This window comes from Drosophila subpulchrella, chromosome 2R (assembly GCF_014743375.2).
Source record: "Drosophila subpulchrella strain 33 F10 #4 breed RU33 chromosome 2R, RU_Dsub_v1.1 Primary Assembly, whole genome shotgun sequence".
Classification (NCBI taxonomy): Eukaryota; Metazoa; Arthropoda; class Insecta; order Diptera; family Drosophilidae; genus Drosophila; species Drosophila subpulchrella.
Genome location: NC_050611.1, coordinates 6222890 through 6239870, shown reverse-complemented (window position 1 = coordinate 6239870; position 16981 = coordinate 6222890). Strand labels below are relative to the sequence as shown.

At 43.1% G+C, this 16981-nt stretch overlaps 4 protein-coding genes across 8 annotated transcripts; 3 read left to right on the top strand and 1 right to left on the bottom strand.

Annotated features, from left to right (window-relative positions):
• Positions 1-1725: 1725 nt before the first annotated feature.
• On the top strand, positions 1726-2520 carry LOC119552019. Its single transcript, XM_037861756.1, has 2 exons — positions 1726-1922; positions 1980-2520. The coding sequence occupies exons 1-2, from the start codon at positions 1911-1913 to the stop codon at positions 2274-2276; spliced, it is 309 nt and encodes a 102-aa protein (XP_037717684.1). The 5' UTR covers positions 1726-1910; the 3' UTR covers positions 2277-2520.
• Positions 2521-2683: 163 nt separating this feature from the next.
• On the top strand, positions 2684-9067 carry LOC119552017 (DNA repair protein complementing XP-C cells homolog). Its single transcript, XM_037861753.1, has 6 exons — positions 2684-3130; positions 3194-3990; positions 5869-7880; positions 7936-8403; positions 8464-8632; positions 8688-9067. The coding sequence occupies exons 1-6, from the start codon at positions 2943-2945 to the stop codon at positions 8963-8965; spliced, it is 3912 nt and encodes a 1303-aa protein (XP_037717681.1). The 5' UTR covers positions 2684-2942; the 3' UTR covers positions 8966-9067.
• Positions 9046-13475, bottom strand: LOC119552018. 2 transcript variants are annotated; one of them, XM_037861755.1, is made up of 4 exons: positions 13450-13475; positions 13264-13392; positions 11833-13167; positions 9046-11778 (listed from the first exon to the last, which is right to left on the bottom strand). In XM_037861755.1, exons 2-4 carry the CDS (start codon positions 13306-13308, stop codon positions 9841-9843), a joined length of 3318 nt encoding a protein of 1105 aa, XP_037717683.1. In that variant the 5' UTR covers positions 13309-13392; positions 13450-13475; the 3' UTR covers positions 9046-9840. The 2 variants fall into 2 exon arrangements, with proteins under 2 accessions (XP_037717683.1, XP_037717682.1); XM_037861754.1 differs by having other exon boundaries at positions 13264-13453.
• Positions 13476-14209: 734 nt separating this feature from the next.
• On the top strand, positions 14210-16870 carry LOC119551331 (ADP-ribosylation factor 6). Of its 4 annotated transcripts, XR_005219539.1 has the most exons (5): positions 14211-14417; positions 15104-15220; positions 15752-16054; positions 16118-16432; positions 16505-16870. XR_005219539.1 is itself a non-coding variant. In XM_037860631.1 (4 exons), the coding sequence occupies exons 2-4, from the start codon at positions 15139-15141 to the stop codon at positions 16258-16260; spliced, it is 528 nt and encodes a 175-aa protein (XP_037716559.1). In that variant the 5' UTR covers positions 14210-14387; positions 15104-15138; the 3' UTR covers positions 16261-16870. The 4 variants fall into 4 exon arrangements, 3 of the variants coding, with proteins under 3 accessions (XP_037716559.1, XP_037716558.1, XP_037716560.1); XM_037860631.1 differs by having other exon boundaries at positions 14210-14387; positions 16118-16870; XM_037860630.1 differs by having other exon boundaries at positions 16118-16773.
• Positions 16871-16981: the final 111 nt, after the last annotated feature.

Sequence of the window (16981 nt, the reverse complement as noted above, 5' to 3'; positions counted from 1 at the left end):
ATTTCAATTTGGATTAAATAAAATATTAATATAACTTATTTTAAAAATGTGACATACGCAGTGTGAAGCCTTAATGTAAAAACTGATCATTAAGGATATTTATTAATCATGGCTTTTTAAAAATATCTTTATCAAGTTTGCTTAAGGAATGTCAATATAAATATATTCCCAAAAAAAATTTGAAGGTAGAGTATAAGTCGGAACCAGCCGGATCGGACAACTATATCTTATACCTCCCATAGGAATAATCGGAAAAAAACAATTTTAAAATTATATATTCTGCTTGCCGAAGTTATCTTCCTGTCTTCTTTTCGATGTTTATGGTCATCTGGTTTTATGAATGCTGTTTAAATTTAAATTAGAAGCTAAATGTATACAAAAATATTATTTTCCTGTGACTAAAACTTTTTTTTTCCAAATAAACCATAAAAATTTGTTCTTATGAAATCTGCAGACGCAAAGCTCCAATGGCGACGTGTTCGCCATCAAGATTTGCGTATAAATATGCTAGTCTGCGAAATAGGTTTTAGTTCCAAAATATAAATCAACATGAAATTATTGGTGAGTTAACTAGTCAGTTAAAAAAAAAATCCCAAACTAAAATTATACTGGCTTTCAGATCGTCATGTTTGCCTTAGTGGCTGCTGTGTTTGGCTTTCCTAGTTACCAACAACAGCGTTTTACCTTTCAACAGTCGTTTCCTCCCCGTTTCCGATTTCCTCTACATCAACCAATCCCTCAAACAAGATATGTACAATTTATTCCACCCTACCATATTCGTCAACCAATGCCTGAAACTATATATGGAGTGGACAATAGTCCAACATCAGAACATTGTATTGCGTCAAATGGCAGGTCAAAGCGAAGTGGGGCCTTGTGTGGCGGGAGTCGAAATCCCTACGAAGTAAATAATTGGTAATAGAAGAAAGAAATTAAACGGAGTCCAACCAAATAAAAACATAAATACCTAAAATAAATATTTTGTAAACATTTTTTAAATTGTATGTGGCAACACAACATTGTGCGAAAAGGTTACATGCTACAAGTTTTTTGAAAACGAAAAATTGTTCTTTATACCCTTGCAGAGGTTATAATGATTTCAGTCAGAAGTTTGCAACGCAGTGATTCCTGATCAGCATCACTACACGAGTCAATCTAGCCATGTCCGTCTGTCCGTCCGTTTCTACGCAAACTAGTCTCTCAGTTTTAAAGCTATCGGGCTGAAACTTTCCCAAAAGTCTTATATTTTTTGCAGGTAGTATATAAGTCGGAACCAGCCGGATCGCAAAAAAAAATTTTAAAATATTATATCTTTGGTGTTTTTTTGCTTATAACCTCCTAAGCTTGGAATAACATTTTTTAAGTAGTTCTTAATTTCGAATTTTATGTTATCAAAATCGGCCGACTGTATCATATAGCTGCCATAGGAACGATCAAAAAATTGGTGGGAAAATAATATAAAACAAATTGTTTTTTTTTGGTTTTTTTTGACATATTATCTTATACTATTGGGAATATAACTTTCTGTATTTTTAAGAATTTCGAATTAAATTAAATAATAATAACTGCAATGGTATACAAATTTCGGTTGCCGAAGTTAACTTCCTTTCTTGTTTTCAATGTTTATGGTCATCTGGTTTTATGAATGCTGTTTAAATTTAAATTAGATGCTAAATATCTACAAAAATATTATTTTCCTTGAAATGCATTTAATTTCCTGTGATTAAAATTTTTCGTTTTTCCAAATAAACCATAAAAATTTGGTGTGGCGATTAATGTATGTTCTAATCAAATTCTTATGAAATCTGCAGACGCAAAGCTCTAATGCTGGCGTATGTATGCGCCATCAAGATTTGCGTATAAATAAGCCAGTCTGCGAAATAGATTTTAGTTCCAAAATATAAATCAACATGAAATTATTGGTGAGTTCAGTAGTCAGTAAAAAAAGTATCCCAAACTAAAATTCTTCTGGCTTTCAGATCGTCTTGTTTGCCTTAGTGGCTGCTGTGTTTGGTTTTCCTAGTTACCAACCACAGCGTATTATCTTTCAACAGACGCTTTCCCCGCAATATGTAGAAGTCCACACTCCTCGACATCAACCAATCCCTCAAACAATATATACACCATTTTTTCCACCCTACTATGTTCGTCAACCAATGCCTCAAACTGCATTTGGACTGGACAATAGTCCAACATCAATAGGTCCGTTGAGCTTGGGCGGGATTCTAAATCCCTACCAAGGAAATTATCAGCGAAATTCGAACAAAGGCCAGTAAAGCGAGGAAACATAGTCCAACCAAAAAAAAACAGAAATCCATAAAAAAAAATTGTTGACAAATTCTTTAAATTTTATGTGGCAGCACAACATTGTGCATATAAGATAATAAACAAAAATGTTAAATTATACAAGTTTTTTTCTTTCACATTGCAAAACGCAAAAACGTTACGCAAAACCAATTTTTTTAGTTTTGAGAACGACTTATTGTTCTTTAATTCTGATACTAAAACTGTGAGCGCCGCAGAATTTTGGAATCATTAAAATAAATTTCGCACTAAATGGAATCCTTTAAAAATCCTTCAAAAGTGCGCAAGAACTAAGAACTATCGATATGGTCTGTAAAATCGATTTTTCAGCGTGACCTTTTTATATTTTTGGTATATTTTTCAATCCATTAAAGTGGTATACAAAGTTTTTTTCTCAGAGTCAGCCTCACCAAGCGCGAAAATGTGAATTGAATTTCGCAATTGAATTAAATCGTCCAAAGCCGAACTTAAACCAGGCCCAAAACAATCAACCAAGAGCAGGACAAAAGCTGGACAGGAGGTGAGCGACCAGAGGATATTCTTGTGTAACGCGTGTCCCAAAAAACTGCGCAGTAAAAATCAATACCAAGTGGCACGCATCGATACATAAATGTAAAACGGCCCGAAGAAAAGGGAAGATGTCCGACGACGAGGAGGATTCCGTGTCCGAGGGCTTCTCGGCCAGCGAGGACGAGTGGAAGCCGAGCAAGGACGCCAAGGGAGGCGAGTCATCCGACGACGATGACAGTGACTTCGATGAGCTGCAGGCGGAGGGAGGAGCGGCAGGCTCCAGCGGACGATCTTCCGCGGTGGCGGGAAAAAGGGGGTAAGTAGGGCATGCCAGCTGCAGGATCCTCCAATAGCTCATGTGATCCTCCTTCCCACGCAGCGATCACAAGCCGCCGAGCGGCATCAAGGGCTCCTCGGTGAAGAAACGCAAGCCCACTGGTCAGTCACTACGCTCCAAGCTGTACAACAAGTACCGACCGCCCCCAAAGACCTTTCCCACTTCACCATCCCAACAGCAGGATAACTCGCCCCGGGCTTCTGGTTCAAAAAACGTAAGAACGCCCAATGAAAGCGGTGCACGGGATCAGCACGATCCCGCTGATTCCAGCAGCGAATCCAGTGTGGAAGACTACCTGGTGAATCCCGCCGATCTCGATCTGCACTCCACCTTCTTTGCCGGCGGCCAGAAGGAAAAGGAGAAGTCGCCGGCGCCCCAATTCGATTGCAATGCGGGCATCACGAACCTCTCGGACTCCGGCTCCGGATCAGAGGACAACAACGAGAGCAGCTTCGAGGATAAAGCAGGCAATGCCTTCGACTTTCGCGGTCTTCTGGAGAACGCGAACAGCTTGGAGCGCACTAGGGATGCACTGAGCAAGCGGAATGTCACGGCCACTCCGCCGAGGAGCCAGGCTGCCACCATGGATGTCAATGCACTGCTTGCATTGGGCGAGAACCAGAACTACCAGAGTGTAGAGGTAGAGGAACGGGAGGGGAATCAGCGAAGAAAGGCTGGAGGAGGAGCACCACCAGCAGCGCCTCCGACTCTGGATGAACCGTCGCGCCTGAGCAAGACCAAGTCGACACGGATAAAGCGCCACACCAAGACGCGACCCGTGTCCACAGTGGTCGCCAATGCCGGCGACACCGATGATTCCGATTTTGAGGAAGTGGCAGGTAGGCGAAAATGCAAGTAGTTTGACGGCCAATCTCCAGGAAGAGATGGCGTTGGCAGGAGGCAGTGGAGCATGCTTACCCAAGTTGGTTGTGGCGCTGGCATTTCTGGTATCTGATGAACAAAAATAAGCTTCCAAATTGCTCTGTATGAGACTGTGTAGTTTTGTTTGTACTAAGTTTATTTGTCGATGTGAAAAGATAGAAATTACTAACTGACCTGTACAGCTGCGGTCCAAATAAGAGCATGACTTTACATATTGTTATATTCAATTATTTAGTGGTATTCAGTTAGACTTTTTTTTGTATAACAATTCAATAATCACTAATTTAACACATTTATTATAACATTTTTCTGTTCATACTTAATGTAAACCAATGAATATTAGAGTTTAAAACTTACAACACCTATTTTTTTATACTAAACAATTGTATACATAACATCAGAAGGAATAGCCCAAATATATAATGCTCTTATTTCAATCGCAACTGTATGCATGAATGTAAATTTGGAAGAGCCGCGTCAAAATAATGGCCATGAATCTACAATATACCTATTTACTGTAACATATTGTTAGTCGATTAGACTGAGAAACTAGCGTATGAGATGCTGATGAGAACGCTTTATCCAGTAACTTGGCTTACTAACCTATTTATATCCACTAACCAGGCCATGAGTCCGTTGATGCATGCCCTAGTTTAGGAGGTGCCAAGCCAAATCCAAGATTCCTGCGGCATGAGGTACACAGTTGTCCGCAAAAAAGTATTAGGTCGATAAAAGGATTAAATGGAAAATCATCATAAAAGCTTGTTAAAATCAAAGTTTCTTTTTCAATATCAACAAAATCAAAAGAAATCAACTGAACATTTAAAAAGGTTTTTGCACTAGCTCTAGCTCAATCTGCGTGTTAAATGGATGAAAAGTCAAAAGCATAAACTTAATGTTTACGGAATTCTAAACGTGGTTCAAATGTCTGCACACACACACCTAATAAAAATGTGTTAATCAACAATAGTTTACTCAGAAAATGCATTTATTTTAATTGTTTTAGTGAGTTTTCAATTTCTGTTTGCCACGCTAAGCTAAACACGTCAAAGTCCAAAGGACTCCAGTTAACCAAATCAAAAGATGAAATACAAGAGGATTTTAAACGCAAAACCAGTAATATACAAAAATAATTTTTAATAGCTAGTAAAATGGCCTAGTCTACTATTTGTGTACTTACTTTATGGCAATTGCAAGTGTTTCACAGAAATTAACAAGTAGCTAACGAATTAGAACTGATGTTGAACGAATTTACTTTAGCAAAATTGTATTCACTTAACATACAAAAATGCATGCAGAGTACGACATCTAATTAATTAATGATATACTCTTGAAAAAACGATGCAATAAATCAAATAAAACTCGTAATTTTAGCGGAATTTAGTGAATGTTGATTGTAATTAACTCAATGATTGAAATTTAAAATGCACTTTAAATGATATAAATAAATAAATGCAAAATGTTGAAAGGAATCCATGCTCTCTGTCTGGGTGTTTTTAGCCTGCCTTCCCTGCCCTGATCCTCCCGCCTTATCAGTGATGGGAATTTCCTAAGGATTAATAATTTAATTACTGGTTTATTTAGGTAAAAATAAAATTAGCATATACCATAATTGTTTCATTCATTATAACTTAATAACTTTCAAACTTTATTTAGTTTCTTTGTACAAAATTTAAAATTAGACATATTGAGAATCACCTCTATTATTTAAAAGTCCATGTGCATATATAGCTTTCGAGTATACAAACAGACAGACACAAACCAAACCCTTTCCATCACTGTCTTTCATTCAGTTCAGTGCCATATCATCACCCCGATTCCACTTCCCTTTCCAGATGCGGATCTTTCCAGCGACGAGGACGAAGACGGTACCCCAAACATCTCTGGCGACCTGGAGATTCACGTGGGCCTGCAGGGACTTCGTCCCACCAAGGAGCAAAAGACCCAGCATGAACTGGAGATGGCCCTAAAGCGTCGCCTCAACCGGGACATCAAGGACCGCCAGCTGCTCCTGCACAAGGTCAGCCTGATGTGCCAGATTGCTCGCAGTTTAAGGTACAACCGCCTGCTGGGCGAGTCAGATGCCCTGATGAAGGCTGCCCTTAAACTCCTGCCCAGCCAGAATGCCTATCCCACGGAGCGGGGCACCGAACTCAAGTATCTTCAGTCCCTTGTCACATGGTTTAAAACGGCTGTCAAGCTGCTGAGTCCCAATTTATATTCCGAGCAATCGGCGGACAGCAAAAATTCCATTTTGGAGTCTTTGCTGGAGCAGATCAAGCGCAAGGAAGCCCGCTGCAAGCAGGATATGATCTTCATATTCGTTGTTCTTGCGCGGGGAATGGGCATGCACTGTCGTCTGATCGTGAATCTCCAGCCGTTGCCTCTGCGTCCGGCGGCTAGTGATTTGATTCCCATTAAACTTAAGCCAGATGAGAAGAACAAAAGCCAGACGGCCAAATCGGAGGAGGAGGAGAGTGAGGCTGAGGATGAGGAGCCCAAAAAACATAAGAAGCCAGTGAAGCCAGCAGCAGCAAAGAAGGAAAAGGTAAGCAGTAAGTCAACTGCTTCAAAAGAGTCTGAAAAGAAAAGCAAAGAGAACAGTCCGAAGAAAGATAGCCGTAAGCCTGTCAGTAAATCATCTTCCACTTCCAAACCCACAAAAAAAGATGCGGAACCCGCTAAATCAAGTATAGCCAAGGATGATAACAAAGTTTTGAAACCCAGTCTCTCCTCAAAACTGGGTGAAAAAGCAAAAAAGCTAAAATCCAGTAGCAGTTACAGCAAATCCGATACTTCTGTTGAAGAGAAACCAAGTATCTCATCCAGCCCCAAACCGTTAATAAGTAATACAGAACGTTCTAAATCAAGTTCATCGAAAATGGAAGACAAAAAGGTTTTAAAGCAGAGTCTGTCCTCAAAATTGGTTGCAAAATCAAAGAACCAACAATCTTTAAGTTCCAGTAAATCAGATACTTCTTTTGAGGACAAGCCAAGTACCTCCAAGGCAGCTCTTAACATGTCTCCCGTAGTAGCTAAACCACAGTTGTCCCTGCTGAAAAGGGCCACCACTCATAATATGGCTGAAGCAGGAGAAAGCAAGAAATCTAGGATCGCTCCATTAGAAACCTTCTCTCCAGTAGCCGGTCGCACACGGAGGGGCGCAACACAACGCAAAGCAGAGGAGAAACCACAGTTGATTGGATCCCCAGTCTTACCCAAACTGGTGCTGTCCAAGGTAAAGCAGCTAAATGCCAAGCACAGTGATGCGGAAAATGCTAATCCGGCAGAGAAACATTCGCAGGAGCAACGAAGCACCAAGGAAACCCGATCGCGAAGCAAGTCCCCAAAGGTACTCATTTCGCCGACTTTTCTTGGGGGCAAATCCGCTGCAGTCCAACCCATTCAAGCTCCTCAAAAGAGCCAAAAGAGTCCGGAAACCAAGGCTCGAATTTCTCCAAACTTTCTCTCTGAAGCAGTACCAACCCGACAACTGCGAACCCGTGACCAAAAAGCCAGTAAGCTGGCCATTCCTCAGTTGGATGGCGGCGACGATGCCCCGCTGCCTAAAAAGCGCATTCGGCTGGACAAGCTGAAAGTTTCACAGGAATCCGATGAGGTGTTCGAGCCTGCCAAGCCGGTGAAGAAGGCTCCTGTACTGCCCAAGTCAGTGCAAAACCTGCGCAAAGATCGGCGAGTGATGTCCACAGATGATGAGGGCGGCTCAAGGGTTAAGTGTCGATTGGACGCCTCTGACATGTGGGTTGAGGTGTGGTCCGAGGTGGAGGAGCAGTGGATCTGCATAGATATGTTCAAAGGCAAACTGCACTGCGTCGACACCATAAGGGTGAGTCCCGATGACTTTTTAGCCTCTGCCTAGTAACCATTTCCTTCCTCCACAGAAAAATGCAACGCCAGGATTGGCCTATGTATTTGCCTTCCAGGACGATCAGAGCCTAAAGGATGTGACCGCCCGATACTGCTCCAGTTGGTGCACCACTGTGCGCAAGGCCCGCGTAGAAAAAGCTTGGCTGGATGAAACCATCACCCCGTATCTCGGGCGACCCACTAAGCGCGACATTACGGAGGATGAGCAGTTGCGCCGCATCCACGCCAATAAACCCCTACCCAAGTCCATTACCGAATTCAAGGACCATCCGCTTTATGTTCTGGAAAGGCACTTGCTTAAGTTCCAAAGTCTGTATCCGCCCGACGCGCCCACTTTGGGCTTCATCCGTGGAGAAGCGATTTACTCAAGGGACTGTGTACATGTCTTGCACTCGCGGGATATCTGGCTCAAGAGCGCCCGCGTTGTGAAGCTCGGCGAGCAGCCTTACAAGGTGGTCAAGGCGCGTCCCAAGTGGGATAGGGTAATTTTTGACTTCTTGTTTGTCGAAAATATATAATAAGTTTCCAAAACGGACTTTCAGCTAACTCGCTCTGTTATTAAAGACCAACCACTGGAGATCTTTGGCTATTGGCAGACTCAGGATTACGATCCACCTACTGCAGAGAATGGAATAGTGCCGCGAAATGCCTATGGCAACGTTGAACTTTTTAAGGCCTGTATGCTGCCCAAGAAGACAGTGCACCTGAAATGTAAGTTAAATAACTCATTCCCGTTCGCCATAATCAAGTCCAAATTAAATTATAGTGCCAGGTTTGTTGCGCATCTGTAAGAAGCTGAATATCGACTGTGCCAATGCAGTGGTAGGATTCGATTTCCATCAGGGCGCTTGCCATCCCATGTACGATGGCTTCATTGTTTGCGAGGAGTTCCGCGAAGTGGTGGAGGCCGCCTGGGAAGAGGATCAGCAGGAGCAGGTCCGCAAGGAGCAGGAGAAGTACGAAACCCGCGTCTATGGAAACTGGAAGAAATTGATTAAAGGTGTCCTTATTCGCGAGCGGCTTAAGAAAAAATACAACTTCTGAATTTTCTGATTTATGTCCGTATTATTGTTTTCTTTGAAGTCTCTTTGATTTTTTGTGCTTAAAACTTGTTTTGATTCCAATAAATTGTATGCTTTATATTTATTTCGAATTCGTTTATTAATCGATTGTTTAAAAGTTGGTTTTCGTAAGTTTACATCGTTAACTTTTACCATTTGGTTTCAATTTTAATTTACAAAATTACTTTGTTTTCCGAGTAAATTTGGAGATTTATAAGATACAGAACGTTTAAAGATAATAAGATCATAGTTAGTTCGGTTATAGGTCCGTCAACTTAATTGCAGAAATTAATATTTAGCTGCGTTTTTTAGCCTAAAATATTACCTTTACAAGAGCATGGAATGCTTTAGCAGACTAGAGAAATAAAGTGATTTTTAACCAAACACTCCGCATTTGATCGTTTGGCCAAAATAGGTGCAGTTACATTCATATATGATAAAGTATAAATAAAAGCTTAATTTAAAATAAGAAAGTACAAAATCGGTATACGTATAAAAAAGAAGACTTTGGTTACACACGCTGCCGTCTACCTTGAGCAAGACCACTTAGCCATTTCGACTTTTGAGTTTAAGGATATATTAAGTAAAGCTTTTATGAAATCTAAGTTCTAAAATGAGGGCATCGGGAGGTGATATTCTTTTTTTATAGGAGACGAGCCTAACAAATACATTTGGAAAAAAGGTACATTGATATCTGAAGCTAATATCTAATGACAAATCGAAATAATGTCATTAGGTTTGAGTTAAATAATAAATCATAAAAAAGGCAAGATACGCAGGAGGCTGCCTCCCTTAACTGGTAGACCAAACTGTGGGAATTATACGGTTTTACAAGAGCTGGGTAGGATTATAACCAGCTTACGCCGGCAACGAAGCAGTCAAGTTTGCCCCCGTGGATCCATTGGAAACAGAACCATTAGGTGATCTCTGGCGCTGTGGGCTGCTATGCGCCTTAAGGTACTCCACGAACATTCGCCTAGCCTGATTGAGAACCCGCGTAACGTCGTGTTTCCTCACCATTTTATCAAAGTGCATAGCTATCTCGTTGTAGTCCATGCCAGCTTTCATGATCGTGTTGCGGTGCTGCAGCAGCAGGGTCAGGCAGAGAAACATGAGGAATGCATTGCCTCCACCGAATTCCGAGGGCGGAGGCAGTGCAGCCGCCGTGGCGTTCAGTCCACTGACCCCATTAACATGCGTTGAACGTTGCGGGGATCTTGCGTAGGCGCTCTCGTCATCTGCATTCGTGGCGATCTCCACCAAAGGCGACACCTCCACCAGACTGGGCTCAGTGGAAATGGGCAGGATGACTTCCGGCAAACTGCTGCTGTTGCGCATTCCCAGTGGATTGTGCCCATCCATGAGAAGTTGGCTTTCGTCGATGAAAGGATTAAAGGCATGCGACTCGCTTTGCTGGACGCTGTTGCTCTTGGCCGCCAGTCGCTGACGACGTCGCATATGTAGCTCGCTGACATCGGGACAGGTTATGATCTCGTTCTCCTTGAGATCCTCCACTAAATCCAGAGCGTCCTTATCCAGCTTCTCGTACTCTATGTCATCCCGCCTCTCGCTCTCCGTAAAAGGCAGTCCGAAAACCTGACGATCTAGATTTTCGGCCTCCAAGCGCAGCTCTCGAGTCATGGCCGTCGTCATGGGGTAGTACTCCTGGTCGGGGTCCTGATCCGGTGTGTTTGAATCGTCCGGCTCGCACAGATGATTGCTCTCCAAATCCAGCTGCAGGTTATAGCTGCTCAAGTCTTGTGCCTGCTGAATGGCCGTCGCGGCTGTGGATGCACTCCAGCTGGTCTCCGGCTGCGATGAGGAATCGGATTCGTCCTGGGAGCCACCCAGTCCGCTTTTGCTTAGCTGAACCAGCGGTTTAGTGACCGAAGTCGATGCTGTTGCCTGTTGCGGCTGAGTGGCAAAACGATCGGATATACGATTCTTATTAATAGTTGCAAAATTGAGGAATTCATTAAAGTTTTTCACAAGCTTTGGCGGCATCTTCCGCTCGCCATCGTCATCCCTTTCCCCATCAAAGGACAGCCCGATGCGACTGGTTGCTGCCAGCTTTTCTTTGAGATCCTTGAAGTGGCCACCACTGGAGGTGCTCACTCGCTTCATACTTTCGCTCACTTGGCTGGCATTCGTAGCAAGCTGTTTGGCGATAATGTTACTCACGGTCAGGATATTATTGGGCTGCACCTTAGACATCCTCTCTCTAGAGTCCTCATCCAGATTCGATGAGGACGAACTGCACAGAAAGGCTCGACCTGGCGAGACAGGAGGTGTTGCGTCGTTTCCATTTTCTGGCGCTCTCTGGGCATCATCCTTAAACGGGTTGGTTTCCAGAAAGCTGGGCGATTCCTTCCTATCAAATACATCATCATCTTCGGTTTCCTCGCCGCCGGACAATTCCTGCGCCAACTTGATATTCGTGTTATCCATGGCGCCCTCAATCAGGGCCAACATCTTCGTCTCGTCCAGGCTCTGATGGACCTTGGAAGAAGTTCGTCTCTGCCGACGAGCAGCGGCGGTCGCATGGCGCGACATATTGTCGTCTAGGCTGTGATTTAAGCGTTTCGTATTGTCTAGGGCATGACCGGTCCCCAACGATGAACTAAGTGAGCTCAGAGAGGCTGATGAACTCTGTCGGCGCAGCGCGCACACCTTGGTATAGGGATTCTCGCGCGGCTTGGTCAGCAGATAGGATGGACTGGTCGGCGTGGCGCTATACGAGCTGGAGAAGGTGCTGGCGCTGTTGGGCATGGATCCATCCGTAATGGGTACGAATTCCTGTAGGTAAAGGTTGATTAATAATTTTTCAGCGACATTGGGTCTCACACTAACCTTTTCGAAGAGTGGCAGCTCATTCTCCCCGCCGCTCCGGTAGCGCAGCGAACTCCACTGCACCTCCAGCATGCGCAGCGCATCCTCGAAAGGAAACTCCCGCTTAAGCTCCAGCAGCAGCCAACGGTAGCAGAAGAGTAGATCGTCCGCCTGCTGCGACTTGAGGTACTCCCAGAACTCTGGATCATAGAAGCTCAGTGCCTCCGTCAGATGGGCAAACTTCTGTGTCATCGCAATACCGTCAAGCATGAAGTTGCCGCGCACTCGTGCCATTATGGCACAGAAGCAAATATAGGCCTGCGCCTCGTCGTTCATGGTGACAAGAAGGGGTGAGGCAATGTCCGACATGCCCTGGCAATAGGATACTGTTGGATGGTTGAGTGCATATGTGGTGAGGATATTGAAGAGCGCCGCGATGTTCTGATTGTCATCGCTGCCTGCATAAAATGGATGCAGGCGGTCCGTGCGCAGCACATCTTTCTTCACCATGCTGGTCACGTAGGCGAGCTCGCCGGCCACACTGCCTCGCTTAACGGCCGCCTTCCAGGTGTCCCTCAGTCGGCAGTACTGCTCAGACTTGCGACGCATGAACTCCATCCGCTGGTGCCCATCAAGGGCCAGCCCATTAGCGCCTCCGGGATAAACGTTGAGTAGATGTTTCCACACCACACGCCGCAAACTGGGATCAATGCCGCCCAGAAATATGACCCTATGCAGCTCGTCCTTACGTTGAATCTGGCCCAGAGCGTCCAGAAACAGCCGGAACTCGCTGTCACACATAGGCGGTCGTGGCGGCAGATTGGCCATGTGCTCCTCCGACAGGTTGAACGCTTTCTGCACGATGGAGAAGGTCTTCTCCATCTGGTTCAAGATGGAGCTGCCCAGTTTGGTTTGCATGTGCTGCACGTACTTCTGGGAGACTCCTAAGGACTGCAATGGTGACATCAACTCGCGAGCGGGTGCTGTAGGAGCGGCAGATGTGGGACCAGGTGCACCCGATCCCGAGGAGGGTTTACCCGGGGAGGCCATATCCCTCTCGCATTCCCTGACCACCGTAAACGGCTTGACGTCGATCTGCAGGATGAGGCACGGCTCCGAGGCCGTCTGAATGGATATGTTGTGGATCCGCAGGAAGGCGGCATCCAGATCCCAGTCAGAGCGCACGGCCAGGTAGATCTCGTTGCCCGCCGGGTCAAAGGCCTTGTACTTGATTGAGAAATCAGACTTGACGTCAAAGGCCTTGGCCAGCAGGGAATAGAGCACCTCCAGCGTGGTGATCTGTGGGTCCACGGAGAACTTCCGCCACTCTGGTCGTGCAGAAGTCGGTTCGCATTTCTAAGGGGTTTCGATTGGAAAGAAATTGTTAGAGGGTCATCGTTTGAGCAGCTCCTTTGTTGTCTAGCCCTTTCGCCTTCTTGTACTTTCACTTGCCTTCACTTTCACCCGAACCGCCTCCCGGGGACAAATGCCAGCCATGTTTTCCGAGTCGAGTCTGACCTGTTCGACGACTAACTCAGTTCCATTATTCCCTTTCCCGTAAGTATAGCAAGTGTTGCTTAACTTAAAAATAAAACAATGAAGTTGGCGAAAGAAGCTGAAATCAATCGATGTAGTTACCGATTTCTCTCTTGAACAGCTGATGGCGACGATAGGTTTACATAAATATTTCCTAAATATCGATTGCAGTATATGGTATATCTTATTGATATTTTTTAAAATCCTGAGGTCGAGTCGAAGGAATATTTATGATCTGGTATTTAATGGTATATTTGAGAACATTATACCCTTGAAAACCCATCGAGTTTGTCGATAACACGATTACTCCGAAATAGCGTTTACACTGTGTTTAATGCATAGCTCGGGTCTACAAAAAACAGGAAACAATCATATACTAAATAAAAGAACCACATTTTACATTCTACTCAAAATGCAATCTCTACTTGAAATGTACTGAATAAGTAAATGCTTTTACTTGAAACATTTTTGTAATATACTGAGTTATAGGCTGAGTTATAGACATTTTTCCACTTGTTGCCAAATTTTATTTTATTATTTTAAGTTAAATAAATATGTATTATTCGTGCTGAACATTTTGTAGTATATTTTAGTACATTTTTATATTTTGACTGTTTTTTGAGCGGACTGTGATTCTTTTTTTTTGTAAATAATAAGGGTAAACATAGTAATTGTCGACATCTATATATATCGAAATCGTGAACCATTTTCACAACGTTGCCATGGCAGGCAAACCGATAATCGCGGTTTCTAAATTCGTGAACAAAAAGTAACGTGTCATTGCCGTCCAACTGCTAAATTCAGTATTGTCGGTATTTTCCCCCAGGCGCTTTTGGCATTTTTTAGCGCATTACCTGAATTCACATTGCTTCGTGTATGTGTAATATAAATACAAGAAGATTAGTGCAAAATTGTTGTTGTTAGTTATAGTTTTTTGGCCGCCGTGTGCTAGCAAATGCATTTTATGCCTGGCCCGCGCACTTTGGCACTACATGTTAACTGATTTTAGGCCGGCGTGGATCGAATTGGGCTGGAAAGCGGTGCGTAACGGCGGTCGTCAGGAAACTTGGGTGTGTATATGTGTGTTACGGGCGTGTTTGTGACGTAGGCAAGCGAGAGAGAGCGAGCGAACGAAATTCCGTAGAATCCAGAAAACCATCCGATATCGGTGGTCGCAGTCCCAAGCCGGCTTTAGTAGGCGGGGCGGGGCGTGGCGGGGCTCGTACACCCACCCACCCATTCAGTGGAGCCAGCGATAAGTCCGCCGCAATTGAGATAACTCTGCCTTAATTTACGAGGCACTATAGTCTGTTTATCTGTCCAATTGTACTCCCCATATATGTGTATGGTGTTTGTTTGTGTGCGATGGAAGCTCTTCACTGATAAATTCTGGCTCTTTCTTTTTTTCGCTTTATAGCGATGTGCTGACAATGTAAGTGATATTATTATGCAAAATAATGCTCTTAACTTCCGCCGCCGATTGAGCTCTATATGGCCACCAAATTGCCTGTGCTTGTATAGCCCTCTGTGGGCCCTGCATATATGTACATATACTATCACTTGCGCGCCTTCGCGCGTCGGCGTTCTTATATCATAAATTGATATGTTAACTGCCAGAACGGCAAAGCAAACTGTATTACAATGGCACCATTATCTGGAAATTCACTGACCCTGCCCTGAATCTCGCCCAGCCAACATTTCGCCGATATGCATGCTCACTTGAAACCCCTTGTCAACTCAACTCGATTTTTTTCAGATTGGCTAAGGTTTAATGGATGACACATCAGCACCATGGGAAAGCTACTATCAAAAATTTTCGGCAACAAGGAAATGCGAATTCTCATGCTCGGACTGGACGCGGCTGGAAAAACAAGTGAGCATATGAAAAGCCTTTTAAATTCGATTTTGCATCGTAGGGACTTTTGCGATGAACTAGAAACATATCTTAGTTGGGAAACAAAGTTTTCCTATGACTTCGCAGTTACGTATTCAGATAGGCATATCTCACACTAATAGTCGTTCTTATAAAACGTAATACATTATTAAACTGGAATAAAATCTATAGGAAACAGTCGTTCGATTAAATTCATCAAACATTTATAATATAGGGTAGCCTTTCCATCAATTTCTCTGGATGTTTTTAAGTGAGTTGTATATCAATATGTGTTTTTTCTTCCCCAAATTAGATGGGAAACGGAAACCATTAACGGTGCAATAGTTAAACTTATTAATTCGCAGATATTGAAAGTTCTAAACTCCCTTCGACAGTTTTTTAAACTAATTAAATCAAATTCAAAGATGTTCATATGTATGTTTAATAGACCAAAATCGAATCTAAGCCAGTGCTTTTCTGTTCATCAGCCTAATTGATTTATTAACTGATCTTGTCTTTAAACACCCACAGCGATTCTGTACAAACTAAAACTCGGGCAATCAGTTACAACGATACCCACTGTGGGCTTTAATGTGGAGACCGTCACGTACAAGAACGTCAAGTTCAATGTGTGGGACGTCGGCGGGCAGGATAAGATTCGGCCGCTATGGAGACACTATTACACGGGTACACAGGGTCTGATCTTCGTCGTAGACTGTGCGGATCGGGATCGGATAGACGAGGCGCGCACGGAGCTGCATAGGATAATTAACGATAGGGAGATGCGCGACGCCATCATACTGATATTTGCTAACAAACAGGATCTGCCTGATGGTAACTACTGTGCCTAGAAAATCCTTTCAACCTGCTAATGAATCTCCCTTCTTTAACTTTTAGCAATGAAACCCCATGAAATCCAGGAAAAACTAGGTTTAACTAGAATAAGAGATCGCAATTGGTATGTACAACCATCATGTGCCACATCCGGCGATGGCCTGTCCGAGGGCCTCATTTGGTTAACGTCGAACCATAAGTTATGAGAATCGTAATCCAGCATTTTTCTTATATGAATGTATATGGCATGTATTATTCGAAGCGAAGCAAAAGCGAAAATTATTCTATTTTATTTATACAAAGAAAACCAACCGCAAGCGCATAGTAAAAGCCCAATTCGTAATTACGAACGTACATAAATTACAAATGTTAAAAATGGTATGTAGAAGTCAGATATATATAGTGATTATATATATATACTCTCAATTAACCAACCAATATTCTCACTAGTAAAAATACACATTACTACAAATAAACGAAGCATCAACAATATAAGCAGTCGGTAAATATCCGTAAAGTAAATTATGCGTGAAGCACAGAGACATACATAAAGCAAACATCAACGGAGATTAGCCTTAAGTAAGTTTTTCTTGTAAATTATATTGATGAGACACGTAAGCAATAAGTTGAAAGCTTGTTTATTGCAACTGTTACTATATTTGACTTGATCGAGGGTGTAACGAGTCTTAAATAAATTGTAAATAAATATTCAAATTAAAGCCCATATACAACAACAAACGAAATAAAAGAAAACACCGAACAAACAATTGAACAAGCCTATTTAGATTAAAACTGAGTCTTCAAAATATAACGAAATAGTAACTGTGCCTTCCTCAATGTGTGTCTATGGTCCCTTATTGTTTTCCTGAGTAGCTGCTGGGCTACTGCACTCCATGGGGTATTTTCCTATAGGAAGAAAGATCCCTG